Raw genomic sequence first — 21577 nt, forward strand, 5'->3', positions numbered from 1 at the left:
TGACACAGCTCATTATGATAACTTGGTGAAAGATTGTGATCAAGAACTATATCCGGGTTGTAAGAATTTTACGAAGATTTCTTTTCTTCTGCATTTATTACATTTGAAATATTTGAATAGGTGGTCCAGCAAGTCTTTTACCATGCTTCTTCAATTATTAAAGGATGCATTTCCGGAAGGTGTTACTCTGCCATCATCTTCATATGAAGCCAAAAAACTGATAAAAGAGTTGGACCTTGGATATGAGAAGATACACAGTTGTCCGAAGGGAAGACCAAAGATAACTTGAAAGCGCGTCTTGATTTGAAAGATATGGGCATAAGACAAGAGCTTCATCCGACAGAGCTTGCCAATGATAAATTTTATACACCTCCTGCATGTTATACAATGTCTACTCAAGAGAAAGATCTTTTTCTAACAGTTCTGAAAAATTTGAAGGTTCCTGATGGGTACTCATCGAATATTTCACGATGCGTAAATCTCAAAGAGCGAAAACTTTCAAATCTTAAAAGTCACGATTGTCATATTTTGATGCAAGATATCTTTCCATTGGCTTTAAGATCGTCAACACCGAAACAAGTTTTTGCAATTGTTTCCCAATTGTCATCATTCTTTAAGGCATTATGTTCCAAAGTTCTTGATCCTAAGGAGCTTGATCAATTGGAGTCTAATATTGCACTTACACTATGCAATATGGGAAAGATCTTTCCTTCTGGGTTTTTTACTATTATGGTTCATCTACTCATTCACTTAGCGGCGGAAGTTAAACTTGGTGGCCCGGTTCACTACCGATGGATGTATCCTATTGAGAGGTGATTTTTCTAAACTCTAATATAATTATTTAATAATCAGTTTGATTTTGATATTTATTTTAAAAATTTATTGTTGAAGGTTTCTTATGCGCTTAAAAGATTATGTACGCAATCGAGCCTATCCCGAGGGCTCGATTGCTGAAGGATATATTGCTGAGGAGTGTTTGACATTTTGTTCGAGATATCTTAAAGGTGTTGAAACGGTTTTCAATCGACCTCAAAGGAATTGTGATATCATAGAGAATGCAGATGTTTACAAATTCTCATCTGGCGGAAAAGTTTTGGGAAAAGTTGAAAGTGTTGTTCTTGACCAGAAATCGTTGGCAGAGGCACATCGCTATGTCTTACTTCATAGTGATATAATATCCGAGTCTCGCTGGTTAGTACGGTTAATTGAAATCTAAATTTACTGTCATGTCAGGAGAATGTAATATTGGTATTTAATTAAAGATAACCTTGATCGTGCAGAGAATTTTTAATAGCTCAGCGAAGTCTCAACCATAACATTCGTCCTACACCAAGGATTGAGCAACGATGGTTGGTTGAATTATTTCCAGAATGGCTTTCCAAACAGGTTAGATGTCTAATATATTAAGCTTTTTTTTTTAAATTTTATAGAGAGAAATTAATCATTACTTCCATAATTTTTTATAGGTACCAGTGATGATGGAGAAGAATTGTTCTGATGAGTTAATAGTCATTGCTCGAGGTTCGAATAATATTGTCAACAGATATGTTGGGTTCATTATAAATGGTTTTAAATTTCATACTAAAAAGCGTGAGAAATTTAGAAAAACCCAAAATAGTGGAGTTATAGTTGAGGCGGACGGAAAAAATTATTATGGTGTTCCATCTTTTTCAAATTTTGCACCACTTTTTCAAATTGAATTTAGTATTACATCTTTCAAAGACTTCAGGTCAAGAAAAACTTTGAAGTTTGAACATGTAGACTGATATGAATATACTTTGAAGTTTGAACATGTAGACTGATATGCATATACTTTGAAGTTTGAACATGTAGACTGATATGCATATGAAGTTTGAAGATGATATAGTTGTATGATGATCCATGTTCTAAATGCCTTAAAAATCAGAATGATTGTGATGATCAGCTTGATATGGTTGGTTGGTGTCATATTGTCCTAAGAAAGATATCTCTGGCGATCTTCTAGAGTAAAATTTGATCTTCTCTTTTATTAGCCCTTTATTTAGTATAAATTTATCATTTAACCAAATATTGATTCTTTTTTGTGCATACCAGGTAACAATATGCCCCGAGGGAGACGATTTAGAGATGTGGAGTTCCAGCATTCTCAGGTGGGATCTACTTCTGAGCAGTCCCTGTAGTCCCAGCAGCCATGTGATCACCAGCAGCAGGAGTCAGGATCTCAGCGTGAGCCTCCTGCTGATTGTCCGGAGGATGAGCTCCGGATCCAGGGTAATTCGATTTAAAGTTCATATTTTATGTTCATATTTGTCTTCAACTTTTTAAGACATTTTATTTAATTTGAATAGATGGACAAGGGACAGTGAGGACGAGACGGGGACCCACTCAAGCAAAGGATGTGTGGAAGCTTTCTCCGGGTGAGAAGATCATCATCCGATGCAACGAATTGGGGCAGCCCATCAATAGAGCTGGAAGTCTACTATCAAGCTTTTTAGGATCGGTTGCACGCAAGGGTCAGCTGTGTCCACTCAACTATACGAAGTGGAATGACATGCTTCCTTCGTATAAGGTTGAGCTTCTTAGACTAATACAGGTAATGAATTGACTTTATTCTTTTTAATTCGACACCTCCTGTATATTAATTTGCTTAGTATCATAATTTTATTTTAGATGTTTAATATTATTATAACATTCTGAATCTTGTTGTAGGGTAAGTTTGTACTCCCTCCAGAGAGCCATGATTGGGTGCTAAAGTCCCTCAATCGCAAATGGAAAGAATATAAAGCAAAATTGAAGACGGACTTCAAGCGCGAGGGTATGACAGAGGAGGAGGTTGCTCGTGTGACTCCTCCTGATGTATACCCTCAGCAGTGGAGGGAGCTTGTTCATTACTGATTTTCTGAAAGAGGACAGGTCACGTATATTGTTTCAATATCTTCTATTATCTTTATTATTAATATAGATTGCAAATATATACATTGAATTATATTATACTGTGTGCTTTTATTTTGGCAGACATATTCTAATATTGGTAGAGCTGCACGAGCATCTCAAGCAGTTCCTCATACTTCAGGCTCGAAGAGTTATGCGAGACGTAGAAATGAATTCGTAAGTTCTTTTGAAACTATTTGAAACTCTACTAGCATATAGCACGTATTATGATATATAGTTTGCCCATATACTTTCCGTATGTGTAGATAGTAGATCATGGAAGGGAGCCTAGTGAGGTAGAGTTTTATAAGATGACCCACACTCACCGAGATGGCAGCTTTGTCCGGGACGAGTCGAGAGATATAGTTATATGTATTCATTTTTTATTTTATCATAATTTTTTAATTAATTTTACTTCTTTTAAATTATTAATGTGACTGTTTGTTTTTTTGAGAGAGATATAGGAAAGAGCTACAAATCTTATTTCAGAGCGCGTCGGGGAGTCATCATCATCCGACGCGGCCAGTCGCGTCGAGGCTCAGGTCTATGCCGAATTGATGGGCCCAGAACATTATGGTCGCGTGAGGGGTTACGGTATCGGAGTTACCCCCACTCAGCTGTCTGCAGTGAGCCGATATATCCAAGATGCCAGACAAGGTACTAGCACTGCAGAGGTTTGTAGTTTGAAGACAGAGATGGCACAGATAAAGCAGTCATATGAGATAAGGATAGAGGAGATGAGGCAGAGTCATATGACTGATATGGCGGAGTTGAAGCAGAGCCAAGAGTTGAAGATACAATCTTTGCAGGATCAGCTTGACCATATTTCATCTTTTTTGCAGAGATTTGCTCCTCCGGTACATAACTAAATATATTTGAATATTTTATATAATTATAATGTATTCTTGTATTAGCGTGATGACTTTCGTATTTTTAGTTTCTAAAGTATTTTTTTTTTGTAGGTTGCTGATACTTCATCTACTCGTAGAGATGATGCCGTCGACTCTTGATACATCGTAGATTGTGTACTTAGGAATTTGAGATGGATGTTTTTAGAATGTTTTTGAAGTACAATGTAATCAAATGTGATAATATTGAGATTTTGAATGAAAAGTTCTTGTCTGTGTTGTGTATTTTGTTATCTATGTGATTTAGTGTATGTGTTTTGTTAGAAATTAATGTATACAGAGAATTAAAAATTGCATTTACAAATTTTTTTTTTAAAAATGCCATTGCCGACGCTATTTAGCGTCGGAAATACAAACTGGCACGGAATGTGAAATGCCATTAACGACGCTTTATTGCGTCGGTAAAGCAGATTAGGCCGACGATTTTAAGCGTCGGCATAGCCCAACGGAAACTACGGTGTGAAGCGTCGATTGAGGCACGCCGACGCTTTTAAGCGTCGGAGTCTTATAAAAGGAACGACGCTTAAAAGCGTCGGCATAGACCGACGACGCTTTTTTGACGCGTCGGGTTAAACCCGACCCACGCCCACCTGCCCGACGTCTGACCCACGTTTTGTGAAGCGTGGGCTGGGAATTCGCCGACGCTTATGAGCGTCGGTAGAGACAAAAAAAACCGCCGGAAGTTATTCCTTCTTTTGTAGTGACATTGGATATGGGCCAATAGGCCCACATTGAACACAACCCAATAGGGACAAAAGTTGGCAAGCAATGGACACGGCCCAGTAGGGCCCAAGCTTGGCCCACATTGGACACGACCTAATAGGCCCGATAGGCCCACATTGGACACGGGTTGATAAATCCAACTTTTGTCCATAATGAAGTTTAATAATGTTTTATGAAGTTAGTTGAAAAATTAGCTAATGATATGCAAAAACTGCGAGATAGAAGAATATAGAATTGAAACCATGAGTTTGTCTAAAAAAATTGGGGTCTTTAAACCATGAAGTTGTATAATGAAGACATGCTCTTTATCAGAATGATCTAAAGAGATATGATTTTTGTGAATGACATATGTTGCCATTATAGATCATTTACCTAGAATCTATGCTAACAGGATACTTCAAATTTGTTTAGTTAGTGTCAGACCAGTATCAAACTTGTACTATGACAGTTTGGAATCTTATAAATAAAGAATTCCTAAGGTGGAAGATATAGTTACTGTACAACCAGTCAAAATAAAGGATATTTTTTGATTATGGATGCGGGGATCTCACCCAACTTATGACTTGACATCACCACGAGTCGGATTAGCTTTGATTTCTCGACAACTTTATGAAAGAGAGGGATTTTTCGTTGTTATTACAATTCTAAAAAAAGTTAGAAAAAGCAACCTATTTTGAAAACAATTTAAAGCTATTATGATTGATGTTTTCCCAAATTTAACCAAAATATGGGAACATGGACACTCGGTACAGCTATGTGGTTGTGTACAAGCTTTCTCACTAGACATGTAACAACCCAGGATCTCACCCAAAATGGCTAGTCGGAAGGTATTATTTGGATTTTTTGATCTTGTATAAGTACCCAAGATTTATCCAGCGAATTAATATACGCCCATACGAGTCCTCCCATAATTTTTTTATTTAAGTCCTGACATTTTCGTCAGGCTAAGGGTTCAAATCCATTCAACTCTAATCACAAACATCACAATCGGCTCGTGGTCAGCCCCAATGAATCCGTGCTGCAGTGTCTTCTAGTCCACATAGGTTATGGGCTGAGACCGCTCTGATGCCATTTGTAACAATCCAGGATCTCACCCAACTAGCCAGAAGGTATTATTTAAGTTCCTTGATCCTGTATAAATATCCAAGATCTATCCACATAGGTTATTTGAGTTCTCACAAGACATAGTACTTATACACAAATTGGACAACATATGTCTAAACAAACCAGTTGTATTTATATTTCCACTAGTATGGCATTTGCATGACAAGCTTGCAATAAATAAAAAGGCTAGAAAACATACCATCAAGCTATTTGATGAAGCTACCAAGTACATTATATATTAGAATCATTGAATCAACAAAGCAAAATGACAAAAGCCCTTCCATATATTATGTGCATGGAATTGGTAGAATACCTGCAAGAATTGTCCTCCCACAAAAGCTGTCACAACCTATCTACAACTGTTGCCCAGTAGACAACCCAAGAGGGTGGGTGGGTGTGTGTGTGTGTGTGTGGGGGGGGGGGGGATGAATTTGGTATTAATAAAACTTTGGTACTTTTTAAGTAATCTAATGAGAATTGCGAAAGCTTTCTTGATTTCTCGTTATCAGAAGCTTTAAAGACTTGATCTCTGACTTGGTCCTTGGAGTTGACTCGGCCTTCATTCGAGTCGACTCGATCTCAGTGCCGTAGAAAATATTCTTCTATCATTCTTGTCGGAGTCGACTCATTCATAGCTGGAGTTGACTTGATATCAGTTGGCTTAACAATGAGACTTCTGTCTTTTCGCAGGAGTCGACTCGCCCACAGTTGGAGTCGACTCGATATTAGTTGGAGACGACTCTATATCAGTTGGTTTAAAAACTGATCTTTTATCTTTTCGTAAGAGTCGACTCGCCCATAGCTGGAGTCGACTCGGGCACTGTACCTTAGAAAATACTTCTCTGGCTTTGCTCTTAGAGTCGGCTCGGTCTCAGTCGGAGTCGACGCGCGCTCTGCATTCAGAAATCCTGCTTTCTGCCAATTCATCAGGAGTCGACTCGCCCAAACTGAAAGTTAGCTCGAGGGCGTGCCAATTAGCAATCTTTATGCCAGAGTCGACTCGAGAATTTTCGGAGTCGACTCGAGTGCAGGGTGAAAATTGAAATGGTTCTAAACATAGTAAATATTGAATTTAAACTTCTTGAACTAATTTTTAAGTCATTCTAGTACATTCAACAATATTTTGTTGAAACACTCATTTGAATTTATTAGTATAATATGAAATATACTCAAGTGTTTTTGTGAGGACCCGTGCGGGTATGTGTTTAGTCCCACATCGGTTATTCGCTGGATAGATCTTGGGTACTTATATAGGATCAAGGAACCCAAACAAGAACTTCCGGCTAGCCATTTTGGGTAAGGTCCTGGGTTGTTACAAATGGTATCAGAGCGGACCCGACCCTTAACTTATGTGGACTAGGAGACATTGCAGCACAGATCCATTAGGGCTGACCATGGACCGATCGTGGTGTTTGTGATTAGATTTGAATGGATTTGAACCCTTAGCCTGACGAGGACTTCAGAACTTGAACGAGAGAGTATGTGAGGATCCGTGCGGGCGTGTGTTTAGTCCCACATCGGTTATTCGCTGGGTAGATATTGGGTACTTATACAGGATCAAGAAACCCAAACAATAACTTCCGGCTAGCCATTTTGGGTGAGGTCCTGTGTTGTTACAGTTTTGGGCTCATCAAAATCAAATAAGGGAACAACAATCACTCAACAATCTTTTCCTTTTTTGATGATGACAAAACACTGAGTATATGCAAATTAATTTTCACATACTAAGAGTTAAGTCTAAAGAATTAAAATGAATTCAATATCTGATAATTTAGTTTATCCAAAAGTTGAAAGGTATGAACAATAAACTATTGGGAATTGTGTCCCAAAGCCAATTTATTAGTTGTAAGAAATTGAATTATGTATATGTTTTATTAAAATAAATAAAAATTTATTCTGGCAATTTTCTATTCATCACAAGTGTTGCATCTTCAAATTGAACTCCGTGTATTGTGATGAAGTCCTTAGGACTAATTTAGTGGATAAAAGAGGTTTTATCATTTAGTCCTTAAACCAGTTCGCGACCAAATGACGAGCTGTCAATTGGACGATAGCTATGTCAAGTATAGGTCGTTGTGTGCCATTTAGTTGGTTGTCCTCTTAAACCAAGGAGTGTGGAGACACTGTATGGCATACAGGTGAGATGTAGGAGTACATCGTCACTAAATAGTGACTCACCTGCGTAGCACTCCACTGTCGGGAGTTAGCTCGTAAAACGTATGGGCATAAGTACCCCTTAGACCTGAGACTGTCACGGTGACTTGCAAGCAATTCACTGTACTTAGGCACTGGATGACCTGAATTTCTAATTCAGGGATCGGAAGGATGCTGGGTGCAGTCAAGTACTCACGAAGTCTGTGTATGAGTCAAGTTGGGATTGACCGCTTCAGATTTTAGGAGTTGATGTCTCACTGTATTTCAATTCAGTAAAATCTTGGCCAGGGTAAACCAAGTGATAAGTCACTTGATTTGATTAATTGAAATACACTATGAATGACCGGACCCAGAGTTCGACAGTTCACTCTGAGGTCATCTTGAGCATCGAAGGTCATAGGGATGAATTATGCAACAACCATACGTCTAGGTTCTTGAATGTTGCTTTGCATATTTGACCTATCCGGACGTTGGGTATCATTGCTAGATGGTCACCTCGATTAGTGCATGGAGTAGTCCATGTACTACCGGCTTAGTGCTCGAACCTATCGGAGTCACGCACATTAGTCAAGCTAAGTAGGAAGGTCTTGATCCAATTTAATTAAGAATTAAATTATGGGTCATTTGAAATTTGGCTCTGTCTATGTTCAGCTAGTACTGAACATGAGGTACATGCTAAATTTCATGGATGAACAACTAATTAAGTCTGTATTTCGGGTCAATCAAGTTTTAATTAATATAATTGAACTTGATCAGGACTCAATTGTTGAGATTGGATTTGATTGGGTCTAAATTAGTGTAATTGGGCTCGATCATGATTTAATTGGAATTTAATTTCGTATTTGTTCTGATCTAAGTCGGACTTGGATCGAGCCGAAACTAGACCCAATTGAATCTCCTATGAGTCAGACTCATGTGGAATTTTTTCGGGTCAAAAATTCATTTAAATGGGCTGCAAATTTGGTTTAGAACCAAATTGACTAACTTATGATCAAATGGGCTAACCCATTTGTATCACAAGTTGACTTTTCCCATTTAGAGTGGTTGCTGACCGTGAATAAATCCCATGGACCCGTGGACCACTCCCTTCACATGGACCCTTAGCACCTTTTTTGTGAGCCGCGACTCACCTGGGACGCATGAAACAGAGCTTCTCTGTTTCACGCGTCCGCAACCCTTCCGACCGTCGATTGCGCGGCCAACCGGCCTCCGGCCAGACGGCCGATTGGACCGGAATGTGCGGTTTTGAACCGCCAACATTCCAGTCCAGTTTGATTTTTGAAATTCAGCAATAATTGACATTAATCACTGTTTTATTCCATGGTTGTTTTTGAAACAATCGTTATCAAATTCATTCATATTTGATAATGAATGAATTCAATAACGCTAGACCATTTACGCATCTTAACTCCTCTCAGCGTTGGCCTATTTGTAGGCCGCCGTTTCCTCTCGAATGGAGAGAGAGAAATTTTTTTTGGGAAGAAAACGTGAGACAGAGAGATAGGTTGATTCTGTGAAGAAGAAGAAGAGTGAGGAAGGAGTTCCTCTCTCTCTCTGGTGGTTTGGAGTTCGGCCCAGGTCCGGCGTCCTCTCCTCCCATCCATTCCTCCGTGATCAGGATCAAGAGACGGGTGTCTCTTCGGCCTAGGCGTGCTGTGAACAAACGGGAGAAAGAAACCGAAGAAAGAAAGAAAGAGAAGAAAGAAAGAAATAGGAAGGTCCTTTTTCTAGTTTTCTTTTCTTCCAAGGGTCCTTTTGCAAAATATTGTTTTGCACGAGTAAAGACATCATCCAACCTTCTTGCGAAGCTTGACGTGCGTGCGAAGTAGAGGGCTTGCAGATCCAGGCCTTGCAGAGCTACCTTCAGGGATCTAGATCCAGATCTAGATTCAAATTACCTCGACCAACGTCCGCTACGGACTTGAGGTAATTTTACATAAAAGTTAAATTTAATATTTTATAATTATTATAAATAAAATAAAAAATTTAAAACTGATTTTTCATGCCTGGCGTTCGATTTTATCGGACAACTCGGGAAATGTTTCCTTCAACTGGTATCAGAGCCTGGTTGGCCGATGGAATTGGCCTATAATATCTAGAATTATGCATAATTTAATTTTTAAATTTAGATTAGATCTAGATTTATTGATAAAATATCAATCTTGTGCTGAATTATAAGGTTGTCCTGCTATAAGGTTAACCCCTTATAGTGAAAAGGTTGTCCTAGCACAAAATTGAGATAAATTTGTATCATAAAATAAATAGTTTATTTTTGTGAAATTATGCATAATTGATGTTTATGAAATTTCAGTTTTAAATTTATTATGGCCACAAAATTTAAATATAAATTGTTTATATTTGGAATAAATTGACACCTTGAATCCATGATCATAATGCATTTAATAAAGAATTAAATGTTGAATTTAAAATTTAAAATTTGAATTTCAAATAAAGATTTAAAATTCAAAATTTGAAATTCGAATTAAAATTTAAATTTGAACATGGGATTTGGGGATGGGTTAGCACAATCAGATTAGTTGACTAGGTTAGACCTAATCATGAAATCAAATTGAAATGGACTAACTTAAGAAACATGATTTAATCTAATCAATAGTTGAACTAGACTAAATCAAGGTTTATAAAATGATCAAACTCAATAGTTGTAGTTTATCATATCCAAACATTTCAATTGGATCTGATTGTGGCTTAGTGGTCGAGCCCGAGTTCCCAAGGATAACCTAAATCAACTTGATAAACCAATTGGTGTCTAAGATAAGTCGGCATTTGATCATGGTTTTTAATTGGGGCTACCTCTTACCTGGCCAACATAGTTGGTGTCTAGGAAAGAGGTTAATGGCGTAACCCTCCCATGATTTCTCTTACCTGGCCAATTTGGTCGATCAAGTTTTGATTAAGGTACCTTGAGACTTGGCACTCACCCATGCCATTAAGAAAAATCAGTGTGACTGATTTAGGTGTCTAATAGACCAATAAGAGCTAGTCCTCTATATGATTTGGTGAAGTCAGTGGGAGGATTTAGAATTATCGGTCAGTGTTACATATCATTTAAAATCCTCTAAATTATTAGGTCCTTAAAATGATAAAGTTATATAGATAACTAGATCATAGCCTCCCGTTAAGGTGAATGATAATGGGTCCAATATTACAGTTGAACATGCAGGACGCTTCCGTCTGGTGTTCCTCTGAATACTGGAATTATCCTTCGTTATATGATAGCTTTTTGAGCTATCTAATTGTGATTACGTTAGCCGAGCCTTCCTCGGGCCTGATCATACATTAGGTAGTGTCATCGAGTTAGTTCATTAATGGTTGGACCTAACCAGGATCTTCAGTGGAGGCCTCCGCCTACTGATTACCACCTGGGGCAAAATTGATTACTAGAAATTGGTTAGAGAAACAATTGGTAATAGACCTACCCTTAGATGCAAATGGGTTGGCCGAGCCTTCCTCGGGCTCGTATGCAGTCTATGCGGATTCTAGTACTCACTAGGGAATTAAAGTAATTCCTCGAATTAAAGGTAGAGGCTATTAATTCGATTAAAATAGTGGGAGAAAACTTTTGACTAAAGTCCAAGTCTTTAGGATTAAATAAATCATATACTGATTAGTTGGGTTTTTCCTTTATTTTTCAGATATGGCTAACTCATTGTCCCTCCGAACACTATTAGACAATGATAAGCTTAATGGACCTAACTTCGATAGCTGGTATCGAAAGATGAAAATAGTATTAGAGCATGAGTGGATCCTGTATGTGATATCGGATTCTGCACCTGAGGAACCTGCAGCCAATGCACCACGTGCAATCAGAGACGCTTATCAGAAGTGGCTCAATGATCGCACTACAGTGCGTTGCATCATGAGGGCCTCGATGAATGACGAGTTTAGTCGTAAATTCGAGGAAGCGCAGCCAGTGGAAATCCTTCAAATGTTGAAGGAGTCTTTCGGCACACCTGATGATGTTGAACGACATAAGACCTCCTGCGCTATATTCAATGCCCGCATGAGGGAAGGGGCATCGGTCACCGATCATGTATTGTATATGGTCGAACAAATCAATCGCCTAAGTAAACTTGGCTTTCCTTTGCACGAGCAATTGGGCAAGGACGCTATTTTGAACTCACTTCCCAAGTCCTATCTGACCTTCCTTAGTCATTATAGAATGACTAAACCTGAAGTATCCTATCATGGTTTGCTAGGTTTACTGCAGACCTATGAGAAGGATCACCAACTCAAAAAGGAGTCGGTGAATGTGGTAGGTGGGACTTCTGCAGGACTTTCTTCCTTTAAGAAAGGAAAGAAGAAGAAGGTGCAAAAAGCTCGTGCTGGGGTCTCTAAGCCCAGCCAGACTAAGAAGCGTAAAGCCGATAAGAGCAAGGCAGAGTGCTTCTTCTGTAAGAAGATGGGTCATTGGAAGCGGAACTGTCCGGCTTACATAGCGTCCCTTGATCCAAACAGGCCTAAGAAGAAAAAACAGCAAACAGTTGCTGCACAAGGTAATTATATGATAACACCTTGTAATTTTTCTATTTATGATTCTACTGCTTGGGTATTGGATACCGGAAGTCCAATTAATATTTGCAATTCATTGCAGGGACTTCAAGTTAGTAGAAGATTCAAGAGTGGCGAAAGATTCCTGAACGTTGGAGATGGAAGATCAGTTCCAGTCCTAGCTTTAGGAGTCATTGAGCTTGTTTTTGAATCTAGAGTAGTCATATTAGATGATTGTCATTATTGTCCAACATTTTTAATGAATGTCATCTCTGTAGGCCTTTTGGCCAAAAATGGTTATTGCTTATCAATAAAAGAAAATTTTTGTGATATCATTTTGAATGGTATTAAAATTTTTCGTGGACAATTGAAATATGGCATTTATACTCTATCACTGCCTGTGAATGTAATGTACACCTCTAATAAACGCCCTAAGTTAGATAATGTCAATGAAGCCTATTTATGGCATTGCCGGCTAGGTCACATAAATAAAAACAGGATAAACAGGTTAGCCCAACAGGGCATTTTAGAAATCAATGATTGTGAATCATTGCCAACTTGTGAATCCTGTCTTCTGGGTAAGATGACCAAGTCACCTTTTTTGGAAAGGGTGAACGAGCCAACGATGTTCTTGGCCTCATACATACTGATGTATGTGGACCTATGAACGTAAGTGCCAAAGGTGGTTATGCCTACTTCATAACCTTCACAGATGACCTATCCAGGTATGGGTATGTCTATCTGATGAAGCATAAGTCGGAATCATTTGAAATGTTCAAACGTTTTCGTAATGAAGTAGAAAAACAGACTGGAAAGAGTATTAAGATCCTTCGGTCAGACCGAGGAGGAGAATACCTTTTCGGTGATTTCTTGACTTATCTAGAGGAGAATGGAATTCTCTCACAATGGACCCCTCCAGGAACACCTCAGCACAATGGTGTATCCGAAAGGAGGAATCGAACTCTGTTAGACATGGTTCGATCCATGATGGGGTTTACTAGTCTGCCTCTATTTTTTTGGGGTTATGCTTTAGAGTCTGCGTGTATAATACTAAATAAGGTTCCAAGTAAGTCTGTTGAGAAGGCTCCATATGAGATATGGACTGGGCGTAAGCCGACACTTTCATACCTTAGGGTTTGGGGATGTCCGGCTTATGTTAAACGTTCTCAAACTGACAAACTTGGTCCTAGGTCCGATAAGTGTTATTTTGTAGGGTACCCCAAGGAAACTAGGGGTTATTACTTCTACCTTCCTAATGAACAAAAGGTGTTCGTAGGACTTAAGGCAACCTTTTTGGAAAGGAAATTCCTTAGTGAAGGAATTGTTGCCTCTAAGGTTGAACTTAGTGAAGTTCAGCAGGTGGAAGATTTAACACAATCTACTGAACCCACAGAACCGGATTCAATTAGATCAAACCCGGAGCCCAATGTAGAAGCACCATTAAGGCGATCAGGTAGAGTACTGCGTCAAGTGGATAGATACTATGGTTTCTTGGTCCAAGACGCAGATCCCATTGAGCTCGATGAGAACAATGAGGATCCGATCACCTATATGGATGCTATGCAGAGGTCCGACTCTGAGTTATGGCTTAACGCCATGAGATCCGAAATGGAATCCATGGAAATCAATAGTGTATGGACACTAGTTGATCCACCCGAAGGGATAAAACCCATAGGGTGCAAATGGATCTTCAAAAGAAAGAGAGGCGCAGACGGAAAGGTGGAGACCTATAAAACCCGTCTGGTTGCCAAGGGGTATCGTCAACGTTATGGCATCGACTATGACGAGACTTTTTCCCTTGTGGCAATGCTAAAATCTATTCGGATCATGCTTGCTATTGCAGCATATATGGATTATGAAATCTGGCAAATGGATGTGAAAACAGCTTTTCTAAATGGAGAGTTGGGAGAAGAGGTGTATATGATACAACCTGAGGGTTTCACATCCACAGACGAGTCCAAAGTATGCAAGCTACAAAAGTCTATTTATGGACTTAAGCAAGCTTCTCGAAGTTGGAACATATGTTTCGATAAAACTATCAAAACGTATGGCTTCGTTAAGAACGAAGAAGAACCTTGTGTCTACAAGTGGACTAACGGTTCAGTGATCACATTCCTTGTCTTGTATGTGGATGACATTCTCTTAATTGGAAATGACATTCCTGCATTACAGAATGTGAAACTCTGGTTGTCATCACAGTTCTCCATGAAGGATTTGGGAGAAGCATCCTACATCCTAGGGATGAAGATCTATAGAGATAGATCTAAGAGGTTGCTTGGATTGTCCCAATCCACGTACATCGACACTATGTTGAAGCGGTTCAACATGGAGAATTCCAAGAGGGGCTATCTTCCGATAGGCCAAGGAATTTCTCTCTCTAAGAAAGATTGTCCGACAACTTCCGAAGAGAGAGAGCGTATGAGTAGAATCCCATATGCTTCTGCAGTAGGTTCTATTATGTACGCCATGACATGTACAAGACCGGATGTTGCTTACTCACTAGCAGTAGCGAGTAGGTATCAGTCTGATCCGGGTGAGAACCATTGGAAGGTGGTGAAAACCATCCTTAAGTATTTAAGAAATACTAAGGACTAATGGTTAATCTATGGAGAATCTGACTTAAAACTTGTGGGGTTTACAGACTCTAGTTTTCAGTCAGACCATGATGATAGTAAGAGTATGTCTGGATTTGTGTTTACCCTGAATGGAGGAGCAGTCTGCTGGAAAAGTTCCAAGCAACATTTAGTAGCCGATTCTGTATGCGAAGTAGAGTATGTTGCTGCATCAGATGCGGCAAAGGAAGCTGTTTGAATCAAGAAGTTTGTAAATCAACTTGGTGTTGCTCCCTCAATCAACGGTCCAGTTCTTTTGTATTGTGACAATACTGGAGCCATTGCACAAGCAAAGGAGCCAAAGTCTCACCACAGGACCAAGCACATTCTGCGTCGCTACCACCTTGTACGAGAGATCGTGGAACGAGGTGACGTCAATCTTCAGAAGATCGATGGAAAGGAGAACCTAGCTGACCCATTCACTAAAGCCCTTTCTGTAAAGGAGTTCGATTATCACAAATCAAAGATGGGTATAAGATACTGTACAAATTGGTTTTAGTCCAAGTGGGAGTTGTTGGGAATTGTGTCCCAAAGCCAATTTATTAGTTGTAAGAAATTGAATTATGTATATGTTTTATTAAAATGAATAAAAATTTATTCTGGCAATTTTCTATTCATCATAAGTGTTGCATCTTCAAATTGAACTCCTGTGTATTGTGATGAAGTCCTTAGGACTAATTTAGTGGATAAAAGAGGTTTTATCATTTAGTCCTTAAACCAGTTCGCGACCAAATGACGAGCTGTCAATTGGACGATAGCTATGTCAAGTATAGGTCATTGTGTGCCATTTAGTTGGTTGTCCTCTTAAACCAAGGAGTGTGGAGATACTGTATGGCATACAGGTGAGATGTAGGAGTACATCGTCACTGAATAGTGACTCACCTGCGTAGCACTCCACTGTCGGGAGTTAGCTCGTAAAACGTATGGGCATAAGTACCCCTTAGACCTGAGACTGTCACGGTGACTTGCAAGCAACTCACTGTACTTAGGCACTGGATGACCTGAATTTCTAATTCAGGGATCGGAAGGATGCTGGGTGCAGTCAAGTACTCGCGAAGTCTGTGTATGAGTCAAGATGGGATTGACCGCTTCAGATTTTAGGAGTTGATGTCTCACTGTATTTCAATTCAGTAAAACCTTGGCCAGGGTAAACCAAGTGATAAGTCACTTGATTTGATTAATTGAAATACACTATGAATGACCGGACCCAGAGTTCGACAGTTCACTCTGAGGTCATCTTAAGCATCGAAGGTCATAGGGATGAATTATGCAACAACCATACGTCTAGGTTCTTGAATGTTGCTTTGCATATTTGACCTATCCGGACGTTGGGTATCATTGCTAGATGGTCACCTCGATTAGTGCATGTAGTAGTCCATGTACTACCGGCTTAGTGTTCGAACCTATCGGAGTCACGCACATTAGTCAAGCTAAGTAGGAAGGTCTTGACCCAATTTAATTAAGAATTAAATTATGGGTCATTTGGAATTTGGCTCTGTCTATGTTCAGCTAGTACTGAACATGAGGTACATGCTAAATTTCATGGATGAACAACTAATTAAGTCTGTATTTCGGGTCAATCAAGTTTTAATTAATATAATTGAACTTGATCAGGACTCAATTGTTGAGATTGGATTTGATTGGGTCTAAATTAGTGTAATTGGGCTCGATCATGATTTAATTGGGATTTAATTTCGTATTTGTTCTGATCTAAGTCGGACTTGGATCGAGCCGAAACTAGACCCAATTGAATCTCCTATGAGTCAGACTCATGTGGAATTTTTTCGGGTCAAAAATTCATTCAAATGGGCTGCAAATTTGGTTTAGAACCAAATTGACTAACTTATGATCAAATGGGCTAACCCATTTGTATCACAAGTTGACTTTTCCCATTTAGAGTGGTTGCTGACCGTGAATAAATCCCATGGACCCGTGGACCACTCCCTTCACATGGACCCTTAGCACCTTTTTTGTGAGCCGCGACTCACCTGGGACGCATGAAACAGAGCTTCTCTGTTTCACGCGTCCGCAACCCTTCCGACCGTCGATTGCGCGGCCAACCGGCCTCCGGCCAGACGGCCGACTGGACCGGAATGTGCGGTTTTGAACCGCCAACATTTCAGTCCAGTTTGATTTTTGAAATCCAGCAATAATTGACATTAATCACTGTTTTATTCCACGGTTGTTTTTGAAACAATCGTTATCAAATTCATTCATATTTGATAATGAATGAATTCAATAACGCTAGACCATTTACGCCTCTTAACTCCTCTCAGCGTTGGCCTATTTGTAGGCCACCGTTTCCTCTCGAATGGAGAGAGAGAGAAAATTTTCTTGGGAAGAAAACGTGAGACAGAGAGATAGGTTGATTCTGTGAAGAAGAAGAAGAGTGAGGAAGGAGTTCTTCTCTCTCTGGTGGTTTGGAGTTCGGCCCAGGTCCGGCGTCCTCTCCTCCCTTCCATTCCTCTGTGATCAGGATCAAGAGACGGGTGTCTCTTCGGCCTAGGCGTGCTGTGAACAAACGGGAGAAAGAAACCGAAGAAAGAAAGAAAGAGAAGAAAGAAAGAAATAGGAAGGTCCTTTTTCTAGTTTTCCTTTCTTCCAAGGGTCCTTTTGCAAAATATTGTTTTGCACGAGTAAAGACATCATCCAACCTTCTTGCGAAGCTTGACGTGCGTGCGAAGTAGAGGGCTTGCAGATCCAGGCCTTGCAGAGCTATCTTCAGGGATCTAGATCCAGATCTAGATTCAAATTACCTCGACCAACTTCCGCTACGGGCTTGAGGTAATTTTACATAAAAGTTAAACTTAATATTTTATAATTGTTATAAATAAAATAAAAAAATTTAAAACTGATTTTTCATGCCTGGCGTTCGATTTTATCGGACAACTCGGGAAATGTTTCCTTCATAAACTTCAAATTTAAGGCTCCCCCTTTCACTTGGAATTGTATAAGCATTCATAATATGCAAGCAATTGTTTTGCTTGTACTTTACTTAATGAGTTGTTTTTAGTCACATACTTGTAGTCTTGTCTTTTTATTCTTTACTATCAAAGGCCTTTTAGTTTGAATTTATACTTTAATTCATTATTCATCCAAAGTATTAGAGCTAGATTCAATCAAATGCATTGAAGTTATAATTATCCAATGTTGTATTAGAGCATATAATTTTAATCTTTGATTTAATAAATGCATGTGATTCCAATGCTTAATTCTGACTTAGGTATTGCATAATACTTCTCCCCCTCAATCTATGCATTCTTATATTTAATTCTTCTCCTCCTTTTTGTCATCAGCAAAAAGAAAAGCATTATTGATAGGAAAGTAGTTTCCATTCAAGTCAAATATGAATAAGAGAGATACACAAATTGAATTGCTAAAAAGGGAGTTTCATTGCATTGCAAAAGGGTGATTACATCTGTGATGTATAAGTGAGTACAAAATATTCATCACAGGATAGTGAAAATCCTAACGAATTTATACATGAGATAGCAATCAAAACAGTAGGCATACAAGTAGTCATATTCGTCATCTGAGGTAATATTTTTAGAACTACTAGCCCTAGAAAGAGGACCTCTGGGAAAAATCCTAAGATATCTAGTATGGAAGGCAATCTGTGTGCGCTGAGTGGGTTGAGAACGTCTGCTGGCTATCGCTCTAGAAGGACGACCTCTGGAAGATGATCCTATTGGTTGTCGCTCCAGGCTAGTGGCAATCCTTTCTACATTCGTCACAAGGCGCTGGAGTCGTTCCTCCCGAAGGCGAGCTATGGCCTCAATCCTCTGGATATCCTGTTCTATCCTTTCTGTCAGTCTCATATCCACTTCATCTGTAATCATCCTGATCATCCTCCTCATCTGATCATTGTCCAATCTCACAGAGGATGCCGCCGGCTGTCTTGATGATTCTAAAGGTGAGGTATAGGAAATATCAGACGATGAAGGTGAGTTGGGTGCAGTCTGTGGTCGTGCTCAGCTAGGCTCTCCTTTTTCTAGTTGTCTAAATCCATTTCATTGTCATTTTATATTCACCTTCCTGAACCCCATTCTATGCAAGGATTTTTCATAATATATATCAGCGTGATGAAGTAATTTCTGTGGCTTCTTCTCAGTGATAACAATTTCAAACACTCGAAACAATAAAGTGAGAGCCATTCCATAGGGTAGACTCAGTCTGGTCTTTGTGGCTGCCTCACTCATATAAATCATCATCATTTTAGGTAAGTTTAGCTGAGAACCTACCAACACAGAGTGCATTACTATAATGTCTCTCTCAGTCAACCTTTCAAAATGTCCCGTCTTGGGGAACAAGATTCTCCCTAGGATGCTGTGAAGGATCCTCATTTCTACGGGTAGATGGGTTGCTGTAATGGCTTCCAAAGGACCTATTTCATCCTTACCGAAAATTGCTCTTAAGTGCTGCACCTTTATCAGCATGTATTGAAGCAGTGATTCCTTCATTTGGCATCTTCGGAGTTCGAGCAAACAGTTGTTCGGTCACAATTATTTCAATCCCTCTAACAGAGCTAATTAATGTTCCTATCTTGGTATCCGTCTTCAAGGAACTATAAAATTCTCTAACTAGGTCAATATAGATAGGTAAATCTAATGAGCAAATGAAATCCCAACCTAAGGCTTTCAACTTTTCTCCTATTGTAAATCCTTCTCTTTCAAGAAACTCAAAGTCGATTCTCCTACCTGTGGTTACGACTCTTTCGGCCGAGGACGAAGGGGAGATCGAGATTATGGGCTCCGTCGAGTTGGTTTTTCGGCGCGTGGACCTTCTTTAGTTAAGTTTATAGCACTAGTATTATCTCAATTTATGGGATTTTTAGTTCTTGGTGCATGCTGCAGATTTTGCAATTGTGTCATCTATAAAACCCAATTTATTTTTGGCTGAGAGTGCAACGTACATTGCTTTGCTCCAGGAGTGATAATTGTGAGAAGTAAGAAGTTGGGAATAAGAGTGAGACCTGGATTTTCTCCATGGTGCAGAAAATATGGATTGCTTGATTCATCTGTGCTGCCATTTTGGGTGTTTTGATTGTTGACATTTGTCTATAAGGCTTCTGATATAGAAGAATTCATGATTGAGAAGCAAAATAGAGATCACCTTCACAGAACAGATCACCTTGGCAACAAGGGGGGCACTCGGATTGGAGTGCTTGTCTCCTCTTCTCTGCGGCTGGCGACGGTAGTGGCACGCGGCGACGACAGCAGCATGTGGCGACGTGATGAAGACATGAGGAAGGCCATGAGAAATGTAGCAAGGAAAGCAAAGCGAGCCGAAGCTAGGAAAGCAAAACAAGTGGTGATTGGTTGTGTATATGGTTTGGAAGGAGGCTTGCATGGACCAATTGCAATTGGGTATGAGCCTAAATTGAAAGGAGGTGTGCAAGGCTTGATGGACCAGCAAGGTGGCATGGCACATGAGGTGGAGCATGGCGTGGAGCATGGCATATGGCTTCTTAAATCTTAGGAGGAGCAGTTAGTTATTTGAATTTAAATTAAAAGGCATGCGGATGAGCCATTTGAATTTAAAGTCATGCGCATGGGCTTCGAGGTTGACTTGGTCATTCCTTGAAAGAAGAAAGATCTTTAGACTTTAAAGTTGCTGTTTTGAATTTGAAATGTGAGTTTGAATTGTCTTTCATTTGAAAAGGTGGCTGAGATCCTTAAGGGGTCCTATAAATACGTCTCTCATATAATTTGAAAGGATCTTTTGAATGAATGAAAAAAATTCTGGGCATTAGCTCTAAACCGACCCATAGAAATAGGTGTTAGCTTGAGCTAGTCCTATCTCCAAATTCTATCGTCATCCTTTGATTTTTGGTGTTGCCTCGAGGTGGTCCATTAGTCCCATCCATCCATCACGCCATCAAGCTCCAACCAGCCATTCTACCGTGGGCATTCATCCAATACTTTGGTGAATCTTAGCCACCCAACACACCATCAACATATCATCCACCATCCATCATTTGAGAGCTTCCATCATGATGGCAGTAGCACGCGGCGATGGTGGAGCACTCGGCTGCGGACGGGTATGCGGCAATAGTGGAGCGCTCGGCCACGGACGGGTATGCGGCAATAGTGGAGCGCTCGGCCACGGACGAGTCTTCTCTCTTGCTCGCGTCCGGGGATAGGGACGTTGTCGCTTCTCTCCACCGGATCTAGCAGCAGATCTTCTCTCTCACTCGCATCCGAGGGCAAGGACATAGGCACTCAGGGAAGGGAAGCTTTCTTCTTCCTTCCACGCTGGAACCTCCAAAGGTGAAGAAGGGCAACAGGAGAGACAGGAGTGGCGCTCTGATACCATATCAAACAAGCAAAATATTTGAGGAAGAAAAGAAAGATGTTTTCTTCTATATTGCACTATATGATTACAAGGCTATATATATATATATATATATATATATATATATATATATATATATATATATATATATATATATATATATATATATATATATATATATATATATCAATTGTGGGATAAGGATGAGTTGCAGGATAAGGATGAAATGCAAAACCGCAGAACAAACTAACTAATAACTTTAGCTGTTCAGGATAAAGATGAAGGCTAACTAATGTGCGCTTTCCAACTGTTCAGGATAAGGATGAAGTTTAATTAATGTGTGCTTTCCAATTACTTTCGCGG

At 39.6% G+C, this 21577-nt stretch overlaps 1 protein-coding gene across 1 annotated transcript; it reads left to right on the plus strand.

Moving 5' to 3' along the window:
* The first annotated feature begins 275 nt into the window (after nt 1-275).
* On the plus strand, nt 276-20398 carry LOC120111745. Its single transcript, XM_039129632.1, has 3 exons — nt 276-812; nt 892-1141; nt 19985-20398. The coding sequence occupies exons 1-3, from the start codon at nt 313-315 to the stop codon at nt 20396-20398; spliced, it is 1164 nt and encodes a 387-aa protein (XP_038985560.1). The 5' UTR covers nt 276-312.
* The last annotated feature ends 1179 nt before the right edge of the window (nt 20399-21577 follow it).

This window comes from Phoenix dactylifera, chromosome 8, assembly GCF_009389715.1.
Source record: "Phoenix dactylifera cultivar Barhee BC4 chromosome 8, palm_55x_up_171113_PBpolish2nd_filt_p, whole genome shotgun sequence".
In the NCBI taxonomy this organism is placed as follows: domain Eukaryota; kingdom Viridiplantae; phylum Streptophyta; class Magnoliopsida; order Arecales; family Arecaceae; genus Phoenix; species Phoenix dactylifera.

Excerpts from the sequence above, each read along its gene's own strand:
- LOC120111745 (XM_039129632.1), top strand. The coding sequence starts at position 313 with ATGGGCATAAGACAAGAGCTTCATCCGACAGAGCTTGCCAATGATAAA. Across the intron at positions 813-891 it reads TGGATGTATCCTATTGAGAG|GTTTCTTATGCGCTTAAAAG; the intron begins GTGATTTTTCTA and ends TTATTGTTGAAG. Across the intron at positions 1,142-19,984 it reads ACCAGAAATCGTTGGCAGAG|GCTTCTGATATAGAAGAATT; the intron begins GCACATCGCTAT and ends TTTGTCTATAAG.